This window comes from Triplophysa dalaica, chromosome 23 (genome assembly GCF_015846415.1).
Source record: "Triplophysa dalaica isolate WHDGS20190420 chromosome 23, ASM1584641v1, whole genome shotgun sequence".
Taxonomy (NCBI): Eukaryota; Metazoa; Chordata; class Actinopteri; order Cypriniformes; family Nemacheilidae; genus Triplophysa; species Triplophysa dalaica.
The window spans coordinates 2,729,577-2,753,127 of NC_079564.1; the positions used below are offsets into that span (position 1 = coordinate 2,729,577).

General features: G+C 38.3%; 1 protein-coding gene across 9 annotated transcripts in view; it reads right to left on the minus strand.

Annotated features, from left to right (window-relative positions):
- Window positions 1–184: 184 nt before the first annotated feature.
- Window positions 185–23,551, minus strand: part of phldb2b (pleckstrin homology-like domain, family B, member 2b) — a 40,731-nt gene continuing 17,364 nt past the window's right edge. For 4 of the 9 annotated variants that reach the window (XM_056738215.1, XM_056738222.1, XM_056738217.1 and 1 more), the window contains 17 exons: window positions 20,720–21,061; window positions 18,473–18,613; window positions 17,726–17,863; window positions 15,454–15,582; window positions 14,582–14,737; window positions 14,343–14,453; window positions 13,346–13,435; window positions 12,922–13,056; window positions 12,191–12,364; window positions 9,758–9,901; window positions 9,197–9,302; window positions 6,587–6,785; window positions 3,691–3,778; window positions 2,969–3,115; window positions 2,662–2,881; window positions 2,489–2,574; window positions 185–1,598 (listed from right to left, as the gene is read on the minus strand). In XM_056738215.1, coding sequence (XP_056594193.1) covers window positions 1,458–1,598; window positions 2,489–2,574; window positions 2,662–2,881; window positions 2,969–3,115; window positions 3,691–3,778; window positions 6,587–6,785; window positions 9,197–9,302; window positions 9,758–9,901; window positions 12,191–12,364; window positions 12,922–13,056; window positions 13,346–13,435; window positions 14,343–14,453; window positions 14,582–14,737; window positions 15,454–15,582; window positions 17,726–17,863; window positions 18,473–18,613; window positions 20,720–21,061 — 2,547 coding nt within the window. In that variant the 3' untranslated portion in view covers window positions 185–1,457. The remainder of the gene's footprint in view (window positions 1,599–2,488; window positions 2,575–2,661; window positions 2,882–2,968; window positions 3,116–3,690; window positions 3,779–6,586; window positions 6,786–9,196; window positions 9,303–9,757; window positions 9,902–12,190; window positions 12,365–12,921; window positions 13,057–13,345; window positions 13,436–14,342; window positions 14,454–14,581; window positions 14,738–15,453; window positions 15,583–17,725; window positions 17,864–18,472; window positions 18,614–20,719; window positions 21,062–23,551) is intronic. The other 5 variants (XM_056738218.1, XM_056738221.1, XM_056738219.1 and 2 more) reach the window with 5 other exon arrangements.

The following is a 23,551-nucleotide window of genomic DNA, read 5'->3' on the forward strand; positions in this document are numbered from 1 at the left end:
GTTGAGTTTTAATCACGTTCGGTAGAACATCCAAATCTTTAAGACAACCTAACAAATCTACTCTCCATGCTCAAATCCTTCATTTGAGTTCGTGTTTAAACGTGTTTGCCTGAGTGATAACATGACGTCTGTGTACAGAAGAATATTAATCCCTTGCAGAGGAAAAATGCACATGAACCATAACAACAATATACATTTGCTTTATTTTGCCGCATGCAAAGATAAAGGTGCATGCACGGTAGTATAAATACTTGCATAAGTGAGTATGAACATGATAGTCAATTCTTTAAAAATATACCACAGCATAATTCACAGATAAGGCTTGTGTGGAGCATGTAAATATCATACAGGTGTCGCCCCCTGCTGGTCGTAATGAAGTTAGTTTAAATCCAGTTTGAGTTGCATTTACATTTATGCATTTGGCAGACGCTTTATCCAAAGCGACTTACATTGCATTATCATACACATTTTACTTCGGTATATGCAATCCCCTGGGTTCGAACCCACAACCTTGCATTGTTAACGCAATGCTTGTATTAAATGTTTAACTGGGGAATGGAAATCTCAACCAATCTTTACCAAATTTGGTTTAACGGTGCAACATGAAATCTGTGCAACAGAATATTTTATGCAAACCAAATAGAAGTAATCATAGCCTGCAAATGGGCCAAACAGCACTTAATAGTCCATATTGAAATTATGCACCGATTAAAACATTAAAAAATACATTAAACATATCGGAAAAACCGGGCTTCCGTGTGCCCAAATTTAACAAAGAAAGTGGTATTTAACCTTTGGAGTGTAATACCTGAATTCCAGGTTGCTTTAGTGTTACTGAAGAATGCTTTAATGAATAACTGCGGCGTTAGAACAGCTTTCATCTTGAATATATCTACATCTTTGTATGTCGTATAGCACCTATGAGTATCAAATCGAGTATAAAGGAATATCAGCATGACACAAATCTGAAGGCACTACATCCACACTCATGCATCTATACATAAACTCTCTACAACATGTGAACAGTGTGTTCTCATCTTTGGCAGAACAGCTGACAACTGTTTATGGATATAAAGTGTGTGTCCCTGAGGCCCTGTACACAAGCTAACAAACAGACCACACACAACGTGGCACATTGGCACCGAATATCATATAACACTCTTTATACACACATATACACAGACAAACGTACAGGACACACACTTGCATTTGTAATTATAGGATATGTGCTCCGTCCTCTGGGCTGCCAAGTAAAAGTTCAAGTTGGGTAAAAAGTAGGTGAGAAGAACACTCCGCGTGTCTAAAATAGATCATAACAGATAAGAGAAAAATAATAGCAACAGATAAAATCAGTCTAGCGTTAAGTGGTCAATACTATAGCCAGAAAACGTAAGAGTGTGGAATAAGTCTCTTGGTTTTAATCCACACGCTGCACACGTTCCTCTCCTGTTCAACGTCTAAATCATGAAGTGTGTGTATCCCTCCGCCCCTGTCACGATGACATCCATCCAGATTCTCATGGCTTCTGGAGAGGGCGCCACCATGTAGTACACACGATCATGAGTCTTGACACTGAATGTTAGAGAAGGGTTTGGACTCTGTGGAGAGAGATGCCAGAAAGATTACAAAGAGGCCTCTAGGGGGCAGCACTGGAACACATTTTTATGCTGCAATTATATTTGTGTGTACTGTGTTGCATTGTATATCAGTCTGTGTTTCATTCTTGAACGTTGCACAGTGACAAAAAAGTTTAATCTAATCGAAACCAAGCATGTAAGATACTGTAAGTGTCGGAAAAGCTGTTTGTCTTATATCAGAAACATAAACAAACGTTATGTGGCCCAAACGTAACTTCTGGTTGACCTCCGCGAATCATCAATATCTGTTAGGTAGTTTAAATGTATACAATTAATATACAATTAAATATTAATGTATGTTGTTAAATATAAAATAAATTGTTTTATTAAGACCAAACATAGCCGGCAACGTAACCTCTGGTTTACCTCCGCATAGAATCAATATCTGTTGAGTTTTTTTAATTTAATACAATTAATATATAATAAAATATGAATATTAATGTATATTATTAAATATAAAATAAATTGTTATATTTAGACCAAACATAGCCCGACAACGTAACTTCTGGTTGACCTCTGCATAGAATCAATATCTGTTGAGTACTTTTAATTTAATACAATTAATATACAATAACATATTAATATTAATGTATATTATTAAATATACAATAAATTGTTATATAAAGACCAAACATAGCCTGACAAACGTAACTTCCTGTTGACCTCCCTAAAGAATCAATATCTGTTGAGTAGTTTTAATTTAAAACAATTAATATAAAATACAATATAAATATTAATGTATTTTATTAAATGTAAAATAAATTGTTATATTACAACCAAACATAGCCTGACAGTTAACTTGCATGATGAAACCGTCCATAATTATAACCAAAGAAAAGCACTTTTGGTACCTTGTGAGCACTCTTTAAATGGTCATAATAGACTTCCTCTATGGCTTGGAAATAAATCACTCCTTTTAGTTTGGCCTCATGTTTATCTGAAAAGAATTCAATAAAAAGTCAAAGTTTATGTCATTTGAATACATTTTAAATAGTAACTGTTTAATGTTGAAGTTTTTGCCTACCTGCATAGTAAGACAACGTCCTCCGGTTGCGGTCAAAGACAAACCAGCGCTTCTTCCAGGTTTTGATTTTGCCGCCCATCTTTATGAGAAAGCCCCTGCAGGTTTTCTCTGTGATGGAGACGTGGAAACAGGTCTCTGCGTTGTGGCCGGCCGAATCGATGTGGGCGCGAAGGTCGAAGTCGTCTTTTCTTACTGGTAGGTAGCGTGTCAGCGGACGAGACTGAGAGTGAAAGGTCACAGTCAGTCAACAAGTATGTTACAATCTGAAAATCATAAACAATAGTGATTACGCATGTGTGGGTCTCACCTGTGCTCGCTGTTTCTCACGAAGTTTCACCTCTCTCTCGATGAGCTTCTGCCTCCTGCTGGTTTCTTCCTGCAATCTCTTTTCAAGCTCCTCTCGTCGTCTCCTCTCCTCATCAAGAGCTCGACTCTTGTTCTCCATCTCTCTCTCCTGTCAGATAAAAGACATCGTTCTGTGTAAATACTCGATGATTAAAAGTTTCAGCATTTCAGCACAAACTCCCACGAAAAACATCGGAAACAGGAAGAACGACACATTACCCACAATGTTCTTTTATTTCAAGCCAAATTTGCTTCAGTTTACGACTGACTGAGAAACTCAAAAACAAGCAAAACAAAAGTAAACAAGCAGTTTGAGATCCAAGAAGCTTGTTACCAAATGTGGCTCATTCATCATCATTTGGTTTTAGAGACCGTACAAGTATAAAAATATGAAGCTTTATTAACTTTCAAGGGCTGTTTCTTTCATAAACACATTTTGGTCAACCATATACACATTGCCTTTTTATGTTTTGAAAAAAAAGTTGACTTTACATTAGCAACGTGTGACATTGATGCAATAAATATGTGAAAAGACAAGTGTCTGTGCAGGCGTTTAACCCAAAACGTAGACAGGTCAGAAAATAGAAAAAAATGAACTACATACTAAATAAAAAAGCATTTGAAATATATTTTATGCCCCAACCTCTGACCGTCTGTATTTTAAGGCTGAAGGTTTTTGCGTACCCTGTGTTCCAGTAGCTTGTTTCTATCAGCCTGAGCCTCTTTCAGAAGACGTTCCATCTCCTCCATCTTCGAAACGTTGGTGCTGGCACTACCAAAAATAACAAGATAAACCGTTACAATGTTCTCCTTTATGGCAGACCTCCCACAATCTAATGCCACATCCCTCAGCCAGGTACTAAAACACCATTACACATAGTTTACACCCGAGACATGCCAACGTAAACCTGGATCAGCGCGTATGTATACATGCTGTAAAGAACACAGAAGGAACCAATAAAGTTGGCCGGTGCTGGAATGAATTAAAAGTCCGGGCTGAAAGAGCCTGAGAGTCCAGCTCACAATCTTGACACTGATGCTTTCCATATAGACTTCAAACGGAACACGTGGAATAGATCTGACCGGCCCCTCCTAAATGTACAACTTCAATTTTCCTTAACCCCCTGTAAAGAACATATAGTAATCATATAGCCTCAATTGGCGTTATGGACATTCTTAAAACCACAGCTCTCTATAAAACAAAAGATGGCTGTTTTTAGCTAAAATTGCATTTTTTGAAGAAAATAAACCTGCAGAAACCTTTAATGCAGAAAAAGAAAGGCTGATCCCAGTTTAAGTTTTAGACGTTATTGAATGTTAAATGTTGCATCCGAGGTGCGGTTGCCATGACAGCAGCAGGCATCTTGTTTTTGTTGCCTATCACAAGAACCACCATATACATTTTTTTGTGATGTAAATGTGGCTATAAATCGTTAAAAAGTATGTAGAGAAAAGACCATGTAAGACCACCCAATACAATGCCGTATATAATTAATGAAAGGAGGACCAATCACAATTTAGTTTTCAAATATTACAATGACATCATCGTGACGGTTATAAGAATGAGCTTTTCAACTGATTTGTTTTATTTTTTCTACAGCATCTGCCGTTCTCTCAAAGCCCAAGACTGAAGTAGGCGGGTTAAGATTTGTCTGTCAGCTGTCAATCATTAATGACACACTGCTTCGTGCATGACAGTAATCATGCAATAAATAGTACCAAAAATACATTTAAAAAAAAATGTAAAAGCTTTCAAGAGTGTTTTAAATCATGCGATACATAAACAAGTCAAAGTAAAGAAAACATCCCAAATAACTGAAATAAATCATTCTCAGCATCATAATAACAGCAAAATCCACATGAGAGAATTCAACACAACACAAACGTGACCCACTACAGCTATAGCTGATATATATTTAAAATCTATTGTCTATATTATCTTATCTATAAGATACTCCATTCGATCTTCACATCTCTTTCCTACCCAACTAGCTCACAAGCTGCAGTAACATCTGGCCTCCTTGTTTCCATCTCTTTTAGTCATCACTCATCTCAGTCAGTCCTGTACCAATCACAGCTACCGATCATTTCATCCTTATCATCTCTTACCGGTGATGCTGAAGATGTACAGTGGTCATTCCCGCTCTAGAACATCCTGAACTCGAAAAACCAGGAGAGACTGCCCAAACATACCACACAAAGCTCCCGAACCCGCGCTCTGCAGTTGATTACATTCAAACTCGGGGGAAAAAAACCCGGACTCTGTTTCCTCTAAATGTTCCTGTTGTAATCCGAGTGGATTCTTCCCTGGAGCAGAGGGGGTGCGCACCGTCCTTCCCGGGCCCCTCAGAACTCACATTATTCAAGCAACCCACTCACATTACACAATCACGGCCCATCGCCTCCAGCTCAGACACACGCAGCGTAAACACAAGTCCACCGCCCTGAGAAATGATCTTTTGGCCTTATCTGTCACAGTCACTAATGTCTTCAACTTATCACTCTGAAGCAGACTTGAGCTTTATGGAAAGCTGCAGCTGAGCTCTCAGACATGGTCAGAGATTTTAGATGCTCGGTTGTTGCCTGTACTCTTTTCTTTTTGGTGCACTTTCAGTCAATATGTTTTTCTTTTTGCACCACAGATGGAATTTTTGGCTTGAACTACAAAAGGAGCTTTGGAGATATTTTGGGTTATGGAAGTCACATGTGTATTTGTCTCGCCGATTTGACATGACTATCTGTAAGCTCTAGATCCAGAAACATACACTCACACGTTTTAGTGATTTAAAAGCACATTTTGAGTCTGTTTACCCCTCAAAGAAAATGATTTGCCGTTTTTTAAATGAAAGTGTACACAAGTATGTACTGTAGCAACACCTCAATGTAAAGTCGGAGCCAAATGTAATTTCGGAAAATTATTTTCATTATAATATATAATTGAAAATGGATTAAAACTTTGCACTCGTCTTGCAACTTTGAATGTAAACTGAAGAGCAACATGTAAAGATGCTTAAAAATTACAACACATAATAAAAACCTTATTGAGTCAAGACCTCATAAATTTCAAAATTTACTAAACAATATAAATATACAAATAAAATGTATCATTGTAATCAGTTTATTTACTGTAAGCATTTTTGTTTTTTAAGCATTTTTTGTCACATATTCCCTGAAATGCTGTAGTTTGTCCTTTTGCCAATTATGTTCGGTGTTTGTCCATTTTGTACCACACACCTGATTTTTCAAGGTTTAATCTAACCTGAGGCACCATTACAAATGGGTAAGTATCCAAAATGAGATCAAAATCCTTTTTTTTATTGTGCATTCCAATTAATATTAATCAAACTGCAGATGGTTTTGTTTTGATTCAAGGTATAATAACTCGGCAAACTAACACAATAACACCATGATAACATAACAAAAATATGATTTTTGAGTTTTGTAACCAAACTCTTCGCACAAATACACCCACACATTCTTTTCGGACACTACTGTATAATAGTATGAACTGTCTTTCTAAATGCAAACTCCATATTTACATTTTTGTGTAATAAAGGAATAATAGAAAAATCAGCCTCACCTGGACACATTGTCAGGTGAACAGGCGGAGATGCTGGTCTCCATGCTGTCTGAGCTGTCCACGCTCAGTGTGTCAAAGGCACGGCTCTTGTCTTGGTAACCGAAGGTGTCGAGATAAACATTGGTCTGTGAGGAAGCACGGCCGCTTAAGTTACTCGACCTTGTTCTGTGGTCCTCGCTGATGTGCTGCTGACTGTGTCCTGTTAAACCAAACAAAGAAATGAAGAATTCAGCATTAGTTAACACTATGGGATGCACCGTTACTATCGAGCTCTCCTTCCTCTTTCAGGGCTATTCTAGGCTTTACCTGAGAGTGCCGCATCACCCTCAGGAGTTGCTTCTTCATTCCTGCCGCCCAGCTCTGTGTCCGCTGGGCGGTCAATGCTCAGGGCACTCTGAGGCCCCTTACCCTGCTCACAAAGACCAGCCACCGTGCAATGATATCCTGACAGTGCTTCAGAGAATATTTATTCCAATTCAGAGGTAGCCGAGATCCAAAAGCGCTAAGAACATCCAGAACCACACGGATGGGTATATCTGAGATTTCTTCTGGAGATGTGGAGCTTAAGTAGTCAAAACGACTATAGATAACTCTGCGGATGTGAGACTCCACTTAACATCAACAACAGCGTGCAGAAGCACGGACACGCCTTTCTGATGATGCTACACGAGGGACATACAGATCTACACAAAAAAGAACATACAACTTTTCATCTACCTTAGGAAAGTTAACATGATGGTGGTCAAGCTTTGTTGTATTCAAGATCAAAGCTGGAAAATAAAAAGGCCCCTTTAAGGCTCACTCTGGTCGAGATGGACGTGGATTTATGTCAAAAACAAAATGAAAGAATTTCCTGTCTTCCCAGCAATCTTCCACTATCTCCAGCAAACAAATAAATAAACACAAAGTTTCCACAAAGATGGAATAAACACCTCTTATTGGACAACAGCAACAAGGCCTTAGAGGCAGATGATTCACTATAACTTTATTTTGCTGGTGGAAGGAACGTAAGGCGATGACTACAATTACCACACAAACAGAGAGATCCCTAAAACCCAGTGACCAGTGTTACATGCAGGGTTAAAAAATAATTTATCTAATAAAATTGAATAAAAATCTAAAAATGACAATCCCCACGAACTGTGCTTTATTTACTGTATTTACTGTGAATGAGTAAACTTTTAAAACGAATGACTTCATTACATCATAAAGCAAAGTTTTACTCGGCTACATAAATTCATAATAACACATTTTTCACATGTCTTACCTTTAATACATACACACATTTAAAAAGGTGTGATGCTTTAAAATCTTATGTAGTGAAGTAAAAAACTCCACCTTAAAAAAAAGTATCACCTTAAGTCACACTTGAATCTCTTAAAATACCTGTAAACACCAGCAATCCCTCATGAACGAAAATAAAGTAGGTTAAATCACAGTTTTACAATTAAAATTCTGTTGTTTAGTCTGACGTCAAGAACCACCATATATGGAAAGTCATATACTGTTTCTGGGTCCAACCGCTCAACATGATGCTATAGGCAAACAACAAAAATTGCCAATATACGCTCATGGCGAGTGGAAAACCACAAACCATAACTTTTATCTTCATAACGAAATCCCATATGGCCAGTCAGTGATTTATGTTTCATAATTTATTCAAACATTGATTTGGGAAGTTCCTTAAACCTGGAGACTGTTGTGTTTACTGCGAGTTAAAAAATTCTTCGCTTAAACATGCAAAGTGAGTAAACAGTGCTCATTGAAGTGACACGTCACCCAAAACTGAAAATTCTGTCATCATTTACTCACCTCGAGTTATTTCAAATGTTTATAAATTACTTTGTTCTTATGAACACAAAGATATTTGGAATAATGTTTATAACCAAACAGATCCCTGACACCCATTGACTCCCATAGTAGGTAAATCTCTTTTTTTGGCTCTGTTGAACACAAAATACATTTTGAAGAATGTAGGACAGCAAACAGTTCTGGGGCACTTTTGACTACCACATTTTTTTTACTACTATGGGAGTCAATGGGTGTTGAGATCTGTTTGGAATTTTCATTTTTTGGTGAAGCATCCCTTTATCCGCTGTTTAAGATGTAGCCCTCCTTAAAATGAATGGAGGCTTGGACCGGGAAAAAGTATTCCTATGTCACCACTTAACAACCGAATAGGAACAACAAAAATGAACACAAACACCTAATCATGCAGAACGGAGAACTGGTGTGGCATTAAATAATGAAGACAAATAAAAGATATTGGTGACTAAAACCATGCCAAAAGTAAAAACGTTTTCCCATTTTAGTAAGACTGATGACATCAGTTATGTCCACACACAGCCAATGAAGGAGGCAATAAATGTCCCCGGACATTCTTTAGCAATGAGGAACCCCCGCCATTATATAACAGGCACATCTACCATAAAGTACCTCAGGCTTAAAGATCTTACACAATACCCTACCTTTCTTACATCTGCCTGCAGGAGGGAGAAATTATTCAAGATAAGTTCAAATACAGCTGTAAACACCCAAAGCACTATTTTTGATTATTTAAACCCAAATAATGACGCTGTATATTTTAAACAGAGAGGTGGAGAGCCTCACCCTTGTGCAGACGGTGCGTTTCCACTTGTGTCTCTTTAGGGGAGATGGCGAGAGCTCGATTCAACACACTTCCACAGCTGGAGCTTTGAGTTAAAGGTGCATGAAACTGAACACAAGAAGATATTGTTAATGGTTTGCTTTTATTACACGACAACAATGACCACTAACAAAAACGAACAATTATCGAAAACTACTTTTTGTCGACACGTGAAAGCATTTTAAAACAAAGATTCCGTTGAGAATTTTACATTTACATTTATGCATTTGGCAGACGCTTTTATCCAAAGCGACTTACATTTTTTTATCCTATACATTTTACATAGGTATTTTACATAGGTATTTACATAGGTATTTTACATAGGTATTTTACATAGGTATTTGCATTTTAAAGTATGATGCAAATGAATCACCGAATCAGTTTTGAGCTGATTCTTTGAAATATACAGTTTGAAGTAAACGTGATTTGCATAAATGAACAAACAAACTTTATAAACTTTGTTTATTAATTACAGCATGAATAATGATAAGCTCCACTATGGGTATACATGTGCGTTTGCTTACTTTTGAGGGTATGTTACGACCAAGCGTTGCACATGTGAACTGTGGTGCTACAGTGGGCTGGGTCTTCTTCCTGGGAAGAGTGTCACTCAAATGAGCTCCGCCCTCCTTATCATAGCGCTTCCTTTCCTCCAAGGTGCGGAAATGCTACAGAACAAAATGTTAAAGGTGAGAAGCTCATGACTCGTGCTCATGTTCACACATAGGCCTACATGCAAGCTTTACCTGCCTGTAGCGACGCTGTTTTTTGGCAGGTAAAGGAGGAGGAGAAGGAGAGGGGTTGAGGAAGGTCGCTATGTCCTCAGGCCAGTGCACAGAGGGAGGTTTGAGGTTGGGACGAGAGCATGCGGTGGAAGAGAATGGAGGGGCAGAGGGAAGAAGTGAACAGGAAGGGGAAAGGAGCTTTGGCAGAGAGAGGGAGAAGGAGGAAATTAAGAGTGAAGGTCAGGAAGTAAGGCAGAGAAGGGCTATAGAAGTAAGAAATAGTTTTTGCCAAAACGACAAGAATAGCTAATTCATCAAACCTATGAAATAACACAACCGTAACTCAAGAAATTATAGGAATTGTGTTTTAACGCCTTCCAAATACTAAAAATAAAGCACTCTTGGTGTTTATCAGACAGCTTTTTGACGCTTCATCCCCGGAAGCATTTAAATGTACTTAGCTATTGGGCGCTCGTATTGCCTTTTCTTCATTTAAAGTGATCTCGTTCAAAAATATTAAAATTTAATTCTTATAATTTTCGCTTTCTAATGAATTAAATTACTATGTTGGCACAATTATATTTTTGTCCACAAAACAAGTATTTTCCAACATTTAAGAATACAACTTTAGGTTAACATTTTAAATCGTAAGAATCATTTCAGTCACGCATTTTGAATGGTAGTGTGCAGGTCGACTTTTTCTTAAGCTAAACAATTTATTTTGTTAAAGATCTGTCACTTTACGTATGTCCTGTGTATAGCGAAACTAAAACTAAAATAAACACATACAGTACAGGCGTTAAATTCAAACCTACAATTTGAAATCCGTTGGTTCCCGTGACTGTTTGTGAACATTTTGTCACGAATAACCAACGAGATTTTAGGTTATCGACTTGTTGTATTTGAATTTAATGCCAGTACCTGTTTGTTACTCAAATTTTACTAAATAATCTAAAAATGTAATTGTTCTCTCACACAACGTTTGTTTCGCTCCAGAAAACATTTGTTAATTCACTTAAGTCATGAATTACTTTAATGATAGCTTTTATAATTTTACAATTTTCAACATTTTGGGTCCTGTACATTAACATAAAATGACAAAAAAAAATAATTTTTTTTTGTTTGAGTTCGACTGAAGAAAAGAACATATGAAGAGCTCTTTTCCAAAACGCATTAAACGCCAAATTTAAATTTATTTAGTTTGTCATGCCATCTTGCTGTGTCCTAAACCTATTCACTGCTCCATCAATCTTTCAGGCCAAATCGCTATATTTCGTTGTTTAAAATGTTCTGAAAGATGCAGTTTATTTCCAAAACGCTAAATAAGTGCTAAGTGCTGAACCTGTTTTTAGACCAATTGCGATATGTCCTCTCGACCAATCAGAATTCACTCGTTAGTGGAATTTGTATGCGTGTTATTTTTTAATTTGTTGTATGTGATGGAAAATATTGAAACATGAAATTGAAAATATTAATTTTATTTTAACTATTTAGTTTGTTACTATTTTTTTTATTTGGCTGTTATTTATTTCATGCATTTGCATTTATTTGATTTTTATTAATTTATAGTATGATTCCCTGATGCCATATGTTGCATGTTCTCTTGTTTGTTTTTAAAAAGAAATAAACCAACATTTTCTTGAAAAAAAAGGATGGATTTGTAGCGTTTTGAAAAAAAAAAACTTTGAATTTATATTCGACAATATTGTTTCATTTAACAATCATTGTTTAACATGTTCAGACTGAGCCAACAGAGCATTTTAGCAGGATAAATTGAATATTAACAAATTGTATGGGTCTAGGTAAAAAAATGTAATTTTCATGAAAACTATTAAAATGGATTTATAGCGTTTTGGAAAAGAGCTCTTCATATACACCTGGAATAGTGTGAAAAGAGTACAATGATATGATTTATTCCTTTAAAGATGTATCAACGTTAAAAAATATATATCTTTTGCAAGAGCTTGATGTGCCATGTAAGCATTCAGAACTCAATACATACTCTCTAGCAGATTACAAGTTCACTGTTATTTCATTTTAGCTACAGCAATAAATAAATGTTAATTTACAAAAAACAAAATGCAGATTGAAATTGCTTAAACCCCTGCAGGCACGGAAAACCAAACCCCACAGCGAACATGTAACGTGACCTTGTGCTTCATATTTCCTGTATTTCCAATGGCTCGTGCAACCTAAATCCTAACATACATAAACCATCCTGATCACACACACCTCACCCTCTCCTGGCGGGGCAGTGCTCTCTGCAGGACTGGGGTCAGGGCTGGGCTCAGTCCCTGTGGAAGGGGCGTCAGGGGAGAGCTGGGCTTGGTTAGGGAGAGGGGCAGGGGTGGGCTCTACCCCCAGTCGAGAGTAAAGTTCACTGATCTCAGTGACTGTAACATAGCCCTGTGGAACACACCATTTGAAAAATGGGGGAGAGATGAGGGGGTGCAGAAACACATTCAAGGGGGTTAAAAATGATGATTAATAAGCAAATGACTAAGTGTAAGTTCATATAAAAAACATTAAATGTTTATTGGATAATCAAATAAAAGAGAAGCTAAAATTAAAAAGATGCAAGCAATCTTTGTTACATGTAAAAACACACATGAACTATAAGTATTGCAGAAACCACACACATTAACTTTAAAGGACTAAAAAAGTAATATGGGAAATTACCTAACCCTAATAAAAAAAGCATGCGTAGATAAACTAAACTTGGCTCAGTACACTGTAGTAGGCCTTGTAAGAGATGTTTTTATTTCTCTTATGCTTTTTGTTGTCCTAATGTTTGACCCAACTTGTAAGTCGCTTTGGATCAAAGCGTCTGCTAAATGACTAAATCCGAATGATTTAATGTTATATTAACACCACATCAGCCCATTGGATCAGCATGTTAGGAGATATTTTGGAAAGCAGGAAATGAACAACGTTTTTTTGCATGCACAAAGCTAGTGCGTTACCTCTGCGTTTTTGATAGACAGAGAGGAAAGAAGGGAAGAAAACATCAGCAGGTCGGCAGGAAGGGCAGACAGGGTTTTGTGGGCATGGCAAAATTCGCTATGGGGCAGACACACGTCAGCCAATTGGATGCAGTCCTGGAATACATGGAAACAAACCTGTTTCCAGATTAAGGAAACGTCCGAACTTAAACAAACAAGCCTCTGCGACTACAGACTTCCAGACTGCAAGTTGTGTGAAAGGGGCGTGAGAAGAAAACATTTAACTGTAGTCTCATTTCTATCGTGATGGTGTCATTTGGGGTCGCCACACATGGTTGTCCTCATGTGTGATCCAAGAGAGGACAATGTTGTAGTTCATGTCATGACAGAAGAATGTCTTCCAGACAGTGAGAGGACATGATTTGATGGCTTTTATATTGCTCACCTCCTTCATACTGCTGGGACTGACAGGAAATCCAAGGGTCCCGGTGAGCACTGAATATCTCTTCTCTAAAATGACGAGATTCTCCTTTTCCTAGAAAACAAAACAGATTTGTATTATACCATCAATGAGCTGGAAAACTAAGAACTATAAATGGTGAAAAATGATGTTGCAACCAAAACATACAGCATTTATTACATTTACGCACATGGCAGACAGTATTACTACAGACGGTTTCATTAACTTCCAGTCTGTGTTTGCTTATAATATAAGAATTTATAAGAAAATATAATTTATATTAACATTATATTAATATTTTATTGTATATTAATGGTATTAAATTACATAAAAACTACTCAACAGTTATTGATTCTTTGCGGAGGTCTACCGGAAGTGAAGTTTGGTCCCCATTTGTTTATGTTGTTCCCGCTTAAACTGCCTATACACGGTTTAAAAGTGACAATATACACAAAAGAGTTCCTATAGATTATTTCTGATAACAAGGAAAAAAGCAGTTTGATGGCTAAACTTGTCTCTCCAATATTTTGAACTTTACATTTACATTTAGGCATTTGGCAGACGCTTTTAACCAAAGCGACTTACATTGCTTTATCCTATACATTTTACATAGGTATTTGCTAACCCCTGGGATCGAACCCACAACCTTGCGTTGTTAACGCAATGCTCTTACCACTGAGCTACAGGAAAGCAGAAACTTAGACTGCGATACCAAGTTCAACCGCTAGATGTCAATGTACCACAGGTTTTTTTAATGCATCAAAACTACAGGACCCATTCAATAAATAGTTTATTTAATACAATTACTATACAATAAAATAATAACATAAATTCATATTAACATAATTGAAATTAAATATAAATAGTTATATTATTAGACACTAGCTAAACACAGACCAGAAGTTAACTGCAGTCCAGGTGTGCACATAGGATAAAATGGTCTATACTCGATATAATGATATAATAAAGACTGAGGTCATACCCGATGTAGCATCATCTGAAGATTAGTCTTTTCCTTCAGGAAGTTTTCTTTGTCCCTTTCAGCCTGCTGGGAAATCTGTGTGCATTGTTTCTTCAGGGCCATGAGCCTTTCCTGATGACATCACACATCTTTATTTTACAATTCTTTGTCAACCAACGTATTTTCCCGCAATCATCAGATCCCACCTGAACGCGTATTGTGTCAATAAGTCTCTGTGCATACGCAAACAGGTAACCCACCTTCCTCGTGACGGTGCAGCGCTGAAATTCAGCGATCTCCCTGAGAATCTGCTGAGTCTTTGTCTCCTTCTCCTCATCCTGACGACTCTCTCGTTCCAGCTGTTGAAACTCCAGATCTTCAAAACGCTTGGTCTCCACCTCCAGCGTCTCTGCATCCTAATACACAAATAAACACAAAGGTCTACGTTTGTGCTGTGTTTCAATTGTCAAAGCGGACCGTGCACCCGCTAAGGAATTGAAGTCATCTCCCAAAGGTTTAACCAGCATCAAAGACACCAGCACTCCCACTTCTCCAACACCAAATGTTCTCAGCTCCTCCACCCTCCCTTGGGACAGAGATGAGGGTTGAGATTTAATGTCTGGAACCGGGCCAATAAGAGTCATAAACATGCCAGAGCCACCGCATGCCAGACAACGCTTGACCTGCACAACTTTCACCCGTGACCGCTGACCTTTAGATCAATCATGTCAACACTTCCATAACATGACCTTGAGGAACGTAAAGAACCCTGCAGGCATTCCACTCACTTAAATATACAGCCAGCCTACTTCACACTTTCTTTCAAAGCCGACAGCTTTAACTAACCCCGTTATTTCCTCAAAATGACCTGGTCGTATTAAAGAACAACACAAGAAACTAACATTATTTTCTTCTGCCCTCATGGTGAAAAATCTAAAGGCAGGCAAGACATGCTTTTTGAAGATGATGTTACTTTGTGATTACATTAAAAAAACATGCATCACAATTAATAACGAAATGCATGTGATGGAAGCGAGAAAGACGGATGGGAGTGACACAGAAGCAAGCACTACAGAAGAGAAGGACTTGGTTACGAGGAAGAGACGGACGAAGGCTGTGTGCGAGTACTGACCCTGCTGAACTGCAGCTGAAGTTGCTCTTTCAGGGCTTCAGGGCAGGTGTCCAAATGAGTCTTCTGCTCTGCTAGCAGATGCACCAGGCGCTCTAACTTTACGCGCTCCGCATCTAGCTTGACTTTGTCCTTCACACGCGCGTGGACAGGATGCAGGAATACAGGAGAGAAGGGTTAGCACTGGAGCAGGTGGGATGGGTGGGGTTAGTCACTAGAACGGGTCAGCAGGAGGGTATGTAAAACATGATGGAAAGTGATGTATTAATGGAGAACATGAAGAGAACGACTCTCTCCGATCAGCAGGACGGAATGACAGTATGTACTTATATAATTGATATACTTGCAACAATTTCTTGATAATCCATACTATTCTTAATTGGAAAAGATCAATGAAATCATTGATTCGTGACAGTGTACCTTTTATTTCATTTAGGAAACGATATCGACAAATAAACAATAAAATGAATTAAAAGTCCAGTGAACTTGAACAAGTGATGACACAAATATTACAATGCTTTAATATACTATACTGTATTTCCAATAGTGAACAATAGTATACTAAAGTATATATAATTTGTACTTCAGCATGGTATAGTAAACTATAGCAGTTTGTGGTATTAAAATAGTAAATTGATAAACTGTAGTAAATACTATTCAATACTTTTATATTTACTATAGTATCACTTTATTAATTAACATTTTTTCCCTACAGTTTACTGTTATACTAGCTATAGCATACAATAGCATTTGTTCATGTGGGCAAATATATTAAACAATAAAAAAAGTGCAATCCATGGTGCCCAACGTGTTGTGGTTAAATTGCCATAGGTTTATAAAAGCAATATGATAGAAAAACAACAATGTTCAATACATATACTTATTAATAGTCACAAATAACAATTCACTCCGTCTAGACGCTTGTGGTTGATCACAGAAACTAAAGCTTCACCATTAAGTGAATTCTAAAATAATGCATTACATCACAAAACATAGTCACCTAACTGTCTACCGCCTACATAGGAAATGCATTCTGGGATTGCCTTATTTATAAAAAACATGGCAAGTTATTTTAGAAGGCAGCGTCATTTAACTACCTTCTGCCTTCATTTACACATGGAACAGTTTTTGTGTCGCCTGATGCTTTAACAGGTTCGGTAAGCTCACTAGACATTGAAACAGAATTGATGTTTGGTCACAGGTGTGCTTATATCGACTAATTCACACCAACTTTAAACATGGCATGTCCACATTCCAAATCCAGAAACATCCGTAACATAGAAGCAAAGCAACCATTCTTCACAAATTAACACCCCTAAATGACCTTTGAGATTTCAAGCAAGGCTTTAGAATCGTGTGTCTCTGCAGCTGCCAGGCTGAAATGGAAGAAGCCGGAAGTCTGAACTTGACCCCTGTGGATGCAGGTGACACACTTTCCACAACCTGCTAGCTTAGAAATCCCTTACATCAACAGAGTTTGTGGTGACACTCAGTTTAGCAGAGGTGGTGTATTTAGAGCAGACCTGGGATTAACAACTGTGACACACATGCAGATGCTGCCAGGAAGTCCGTTCATGTGTGTGTGTGTGTTAGAGCAAATAAACACATTTTTGCCCTTTTAAGTTCATACGTAGTGGCCAAGATTAACCCACTGCTATTGTCACGTAAATAAAAAGTGTGCCCGCATTCCTTACTTTTTATAAACTGTATTATTTTAATCTATATTTATAAGCAGGGCCGATTCTGGGGGGCTATGGGGGAATTGCCTGTCCCAAAATATCCAGCTGACAATTAAAATAATTAAAACTAAAATACTTATGATTAAATACTTACATAATACTTATTTTGTTTTATCTATTAGATAAGAAGTAAGAAACAGACTTTGGGGGGTCCCTCAGATATCTGTATTTGAGTAAAAATTATAATGACAAATGTGATTAAATTCATGCAATGTATATGGTCAATTTTGTGAATTCATTATTTACAATCATTTAAATTAAGTTTGTTTATGGGCTAGTTGTAATGTCTCTTTAAATTTGAAACGCCCCGCACCACGTCTAAAGACAGCTAAGCGCAGGACAGTGGAAGAAGCCTGTTCTTCTCTGTAAGGCTGTTTTTAATATAATAGTATATAGTTATGCATGTTACAATCAAATATATTGTGTATTTTGTATAGATTGCATATCGCGAGACTAACCCCCACCAAAAAAAACCCCCATAAGACCTGGTCCAATTCGAGCACTGCTGCAAAGGGAATATGCCAGTATTGACATACCTGAGATTTTTCCGTCTGTGCTTTGTTTTCGATGTCAGCCATCTTGTCCTTAAGTTTCTCCAAAGCATCTCTCTCCTGCTGCAGTTGAGTTGTTTCTGAATCCTGTTCACCCTCCAACAGAGCGCTCTCCACATCCAGCTAAACATACACGCACATTAACACGTCATTTTATCTGAAGTTCTAATTTAATTGCTTAGCTTTTTCAATTTTGAGCACAACAAAACACTAACCGCAGCTACTGTATACAATTCGATAACATTGTGGCAAACAGCGATGTTATGGACCACCTAGAAGGTGCCTCAATTCACACAAATGAAAAGAACTCAGAGTCTGAGCACGTAAAACTCACGAAAGCTCCAAGCTCATAAAACTACCACGGGGCAGACAGCCCTAGTTCGTTGAATAAAAGTCTGATGGAACAGCTAAATTAACAATAAAGAGGAACTGTTGCCAGATGAGCATCTTACCAACCATTAATTCAAGTGATGGAGAGTTTACGCTATGACATGAAAGGAGCCATTACTCACTTCCTCTCCAATGACACTGTCCTTTTATGAACATTGTTCTTATAAATAGACAGGAACGTGTGATTGTGTTGAAAAACTGACAAAGAAAGACCGATATCTTAGCACCTTCTCATCTAGCTGTGGTTTGCATCACAGTTCCTGATCATTCTTCCACACAAACACGTCACTACATCTCTCTCTCAACTCATGCCACCATCCATGATGTCTCCATCTGACCTACCTCTCTGATGGACTCCTCCATCTGGTTGTCCAAGTCTTTGATCTTCAGCTCCAATTCATCCATATTATTCAGGACCTGGATTCTTTCCTCCTCGATACGTCTCACTTCCAGCTTCAGCTGTGCTTCATCCTCAGGTGCCTGCTTGGGACATCGTACATTTACATTTAGTCATTTAGCAGACACCAAAGCGACTTATAAAGAGTTTAAGGAACAATAAGCGATATGTCATACAGGAGCAATAATGCAATAGGTGTTAATACAAAGTTAACGGTTTGAACAAAAGCTAGACCTGTTGAGGGAAAGAGAGAGTCTTTTTTTTGTCTGTCAAGTATTTACGGAAGAGATGGGTTTTAAGTTCATGTAAGAAACTTAAAACTTTCTTAAGTTCATGTAAGAAAGCATGCAACTAAAGTTATACATGAGATGCTGGGCTATTGTGAATACGTCACAGCCAAAGTGGGAAATACTGATCCATAATAAATACAAAATATTATAAAATGAAATTAATAAAATTACAGATGAAAATGCTTCATAATTTTTTCTCAACGGTAAACTGATAACGGTAAGGCTGATAGCTGACCGCTGTGGATGTTTTGACTTATTTTAAAATACTTATTACCTATTAAGAAAGTTAGAAAAAGGAAATACAGTGTGAACACACAGCCTTCTGGCAGCAGTACTGAGCCAGAGTTCACTGAATGAAACAACAGTGATGAATGTGTCCAACGGACACTCTGGGGAACATAGGGGCGGAGCTACCACCTAGATTTCCTTAACCAATTATTTATCTAGAATTTGAAAATCCGTTGAAGGTGGTCTCCTTGTTTTGAGTTTCAGAAGTAGAACCGTGACCTGTGACCGGGTTCCACGTGGATAATAAATGAGTTTGGAATGCACGCAGTATCATCAGCGACGAAAGAGAGAGAGAGAGAGAGAGAGAGAGAGAGGGGAGTGGTATTTGTCCATTGTGTGGCACATGGTATGGAGTGTGTGAGAGTTGGATAAACCAATTACAATCCGTGTGACTCTTCTATATTTGGACCGTTATTTTTCTATCGCCTAATCACACTTTATTTTAAGGATTGGGCACATCTCTGGGTTGTCAAAACACTGTTTGTTTGTGGGGACTAAAATGGAGAGAAAATAACTTTCTGTCATCATTTACTCACCCTTATGTCATTCCAAACTTGTATGTTTTTTTGCCTTTAGCAGAGCACAAAAGAAGATATTTTGAAGAACATGTGAACCAAACATTGGCATTGGCCACCATTGCCTCTCCTTTGTATGGACACAAAAACACTTCTCAAAATATCGAGTTTCACAGAAGAGAGAGACATTCATCGTGTGTATAAATCCAATATTGAATGACACGAGGGTAAATACTGACACAAGTTTAATTTCTGGGTGAACGACCTCTTTAAGACTTATAAGGTCCTAGAATGATTCATCACACATTCTACCCACCAACAGGTCATTTTTATAATAGTTAGTTTGCACATTGCTAGTTTAACAGAATTATTTCTCCTGCGCATTATTCCATACATAAGAAGAATGGATGACACCAGCATTCCTTTGTGGATTAATGTGCATGCGCCTGGTTGTGCATGCCAAGGAAGGGTGGGAAACTCTTATAAGGTCACAGGAATTAGCTGTAAGGAAACGGTCTAGCTTTACGAACGATTCAATTACCTAACAAGATTAAAGGCACATTGAATGTGGGAAAAGACTACATGCATTAAGCTATATTGGATGAACAACCTGTCGGAGTGACGCTGAAGGTCACCTGATCAGCAGAGATTAGTCAGTTCAACATGTGAATAAAAGTCTCCTTAAAGGGTTTGTTCCCCCCCAAACTGATTTTTTTTTCATCATTTACACATCCTGATGTCATTCCAAAGACTTTTCTTTGCAGAACACCAAAGAATATATTTTAATGAATGTTGGATACCAAACTACACTGGTCCCCATTTACATCCATTGTGTGAATTCAAATCCACTGAGACATTTCTCAAAATATCTTCTTTTTTGAGTCATTTACAAGTTTCGAAGGGAACGAGTGAATAAATTAGATCTTTTTTTTTACTTCAGTTTAGTTGTGGACCACTTCAACAACAACATGTAGCGGTTTACAAAATTATTTATAGATTTATGACTTCATTTTTCTGTTTGGACATCTTTGTGTCAAGTATTTCATGCGGCATTAGAGAAATTCACATTGGTGAACTACTTTTTAAACATGACAATTACCTTGTTGGTCCGTATCAGCCAAGAAGAAGGTGCAGGGCCAGAGCTAAACACACTTGTTGACTCCGCCCTAATTTCTCTCTGTCCACTGATCCGGCGCTGCCGTACCTGTCTCTCCACACTAGCCTGGGACTCCCTGGTTTTGGACCCGTAGTCGTTCTCAGTAGAAAAGCTGGCCGAAAGACTTGCAGAATCTGAAAACGTAGACTCGTCATCTGACACTTGTAATTTTTCCAGCTCCTTGTTGATTTTCTCCAAGTCTGTGACGGCAGAGCCAGTTTTGCTCTGCTCCGCACAGCCCAATTCTGAGCACAGACTCAGGATAGTCTCCAATCGCTGACGTTCCTGTGTATTCAAGAGCAACAAACACATTGGCATTTGCATGTAGAAATCATCCAGCATTAAAATTTAGAATGCAGACATGTAGCTGTGCGCTCTAACTCATTTGGAAACGATCCTCACCTTTGAGATACACACAGATTTACCTTCAGCAGTTCTGAGCATGTCCACATGTCACAAAGACTTTTGCCAAATAACAAACATCTCACTATACAAGCCCATGCGCAGCGCTAAGTAAGCAGCGTCTCAACATTAAATCCAACCAGTACATTTGCATGTTAAAAAGACGACGAAGCGGTCTGAAATCCCCAAACTTTCCAGGTGTATAAATCCAAAAAGAGATCTGGTGTGGGAGGCAGCTCTGGCTCACCCGGGAATAAATTCGGCTTTAAAGAAGCCCTGCATTTATCATCCAACATAGAAAAGCATAAGAGCACTCACACTAGTCAATCCTAAACTTTGAAAAAGGATCTCACAGGTTCAGATAGCTGTGAATCATTCATCCGACACGCATCGTAGCGCGAAACTTAACAGTAATAAAATTCACACGGGAGTATTTCCTGGTAAATGTAAACATGATCCACAAAACAGCTGATAAGGCTCATATATGAATGAGCCATAATCCACAGATTGATTTTTCAGCTGTACTCACCATGTTATCAGATACAGAGGTCAAAGGGCACATGGTGACCTCCAGCCCAAAGGAACAGAAGACACCTTCATCACCAATAACAAGATGCCAGGTTACATTTCCCAATGCATTGAAGACAAATGACAAAACAAATCTGCTCAACAGAGTCAAAGGAAAGACAGATTACAGAATCTGGGAACGGAATGAAACTATACCCATTAAACCACTGACGGCACTGGGCAGGAGACGATATACAAATAGCAGCAGTGTGATTTAATCCTTCCGCTGAAACTAATGGCTGCCCCACCTCCATGCCAGTGCTTGGCCGAGGGTAAACCTTGTCATTGGCTCCCCCCATGGATATGAAGGACAATGACAATGTAAACAGTCCTATCTATATCAATTCAAGGTCAGCAGCACTCTATTACACCATATTGTGACTCAAACAGATTGTATTTCAGACAGAAAGATGTGACAGGGGATAATTTCTTCTGTGACAAGCTCAGAAAAAAAGTTTGGTAATAAGTATTTGTTGTATTTGTTAACAATAGTTAATGCTTTAGCTAACATGAACTAACAATGAACAAGACTTCTACAGCATTTATTAGCCTTGGTTTGTGTTAAATTCAGTCTTCAAATTAAAGGTCCAGTGTATGAAATTCAGCAGCATCTAGTGGTGAGGTTGTGAATTGCAACCAACGGCTCACTCCACCCTCCCTTTAGAAGCACTACAGTGGCTGACACGGAAATTAGATGTCATCACGTTTTCGTTGCTTCTATGCTGAAGGGGATAACGTATTTATGAAATTCGCCATGTAGAGCAGTTAGTCCGTTTAGGGCTATTGTAGAAACAACATGGCAAATTCCATGTATGGGGACCCGCAGTGTATGTGGATAGAAACATTCTAAGGTAATCCATCATTATGTTAGGTCTTTATACACCTCTGAAGACACAGTTATGGATATTATATTGCATTTCTGTCAACAGTTCCTGCAAAAAATTACACACAACACCATGGCTTCACTTTAAAGGTCAATGCATCAATTGCTTTCTTTGTAAAATAAATTATGCCAAACTAACAGTAATTGGAAAAGTCATAACAAATAAATCGCAAGCTTTTCTTTTGGTTATGATGCCTCAGTTCAAGTTGCCAGTAGAGCATCCCTTTAGTTTCTGGAACACAGTTAATGTGTGTTTTTGGACACGAGCATGACTTTTATAGTAGCACACTGCACCGGGAGTGTTATGAAATTCTGAATGTTTGGAAAAGCCTGTTTTTGTCTGTGAACTTATCCACCTGTGGTGGTTTGGATTTTACTTCATCCAAGCCTGTATTCTACTTTGCGAGGAGTACCACAGCTACAGGCTGGTGATAAGTAATAAATGGGTGCAGCACACGCTGATGGACTGGCCTGTGCCCATTAGGCCGGCGACACAGGTGGCCTCTCTTAACCACAGTGTACAGAAGTACTGTTGAATTTCAAATAAACCCTGTTGAGAGCAGCTGAGGAGCAAGAATGGAGCATGTTAGTGTGGGCATCTTGCCAGGATCATCTGCAGCTGTGGGCGGCCTCCCAGAGAGTGAGTTTGGGAGGCCGAGTTCAATGAAAGTGGTTCTGGGCTGTCAAACCGTCTATTAATAGGACTGCCAGCCACACGTCTGTATGGGTCTTTCACCACATCCACCACGGAGAACGAGAGGGGCATTTCTGTGTGTTATGACTGAGCGGAATGCAAGGGGGCACCAGTCCATCTTTATCACCCACAACTTCCTAGGTTGGGGATTAGTGTAGTGTGTACACAAGTTGTAACACTGACTAGGGAACTGACAGAGCAAGTTGGCAGCCAGATTCATTTGGATTTG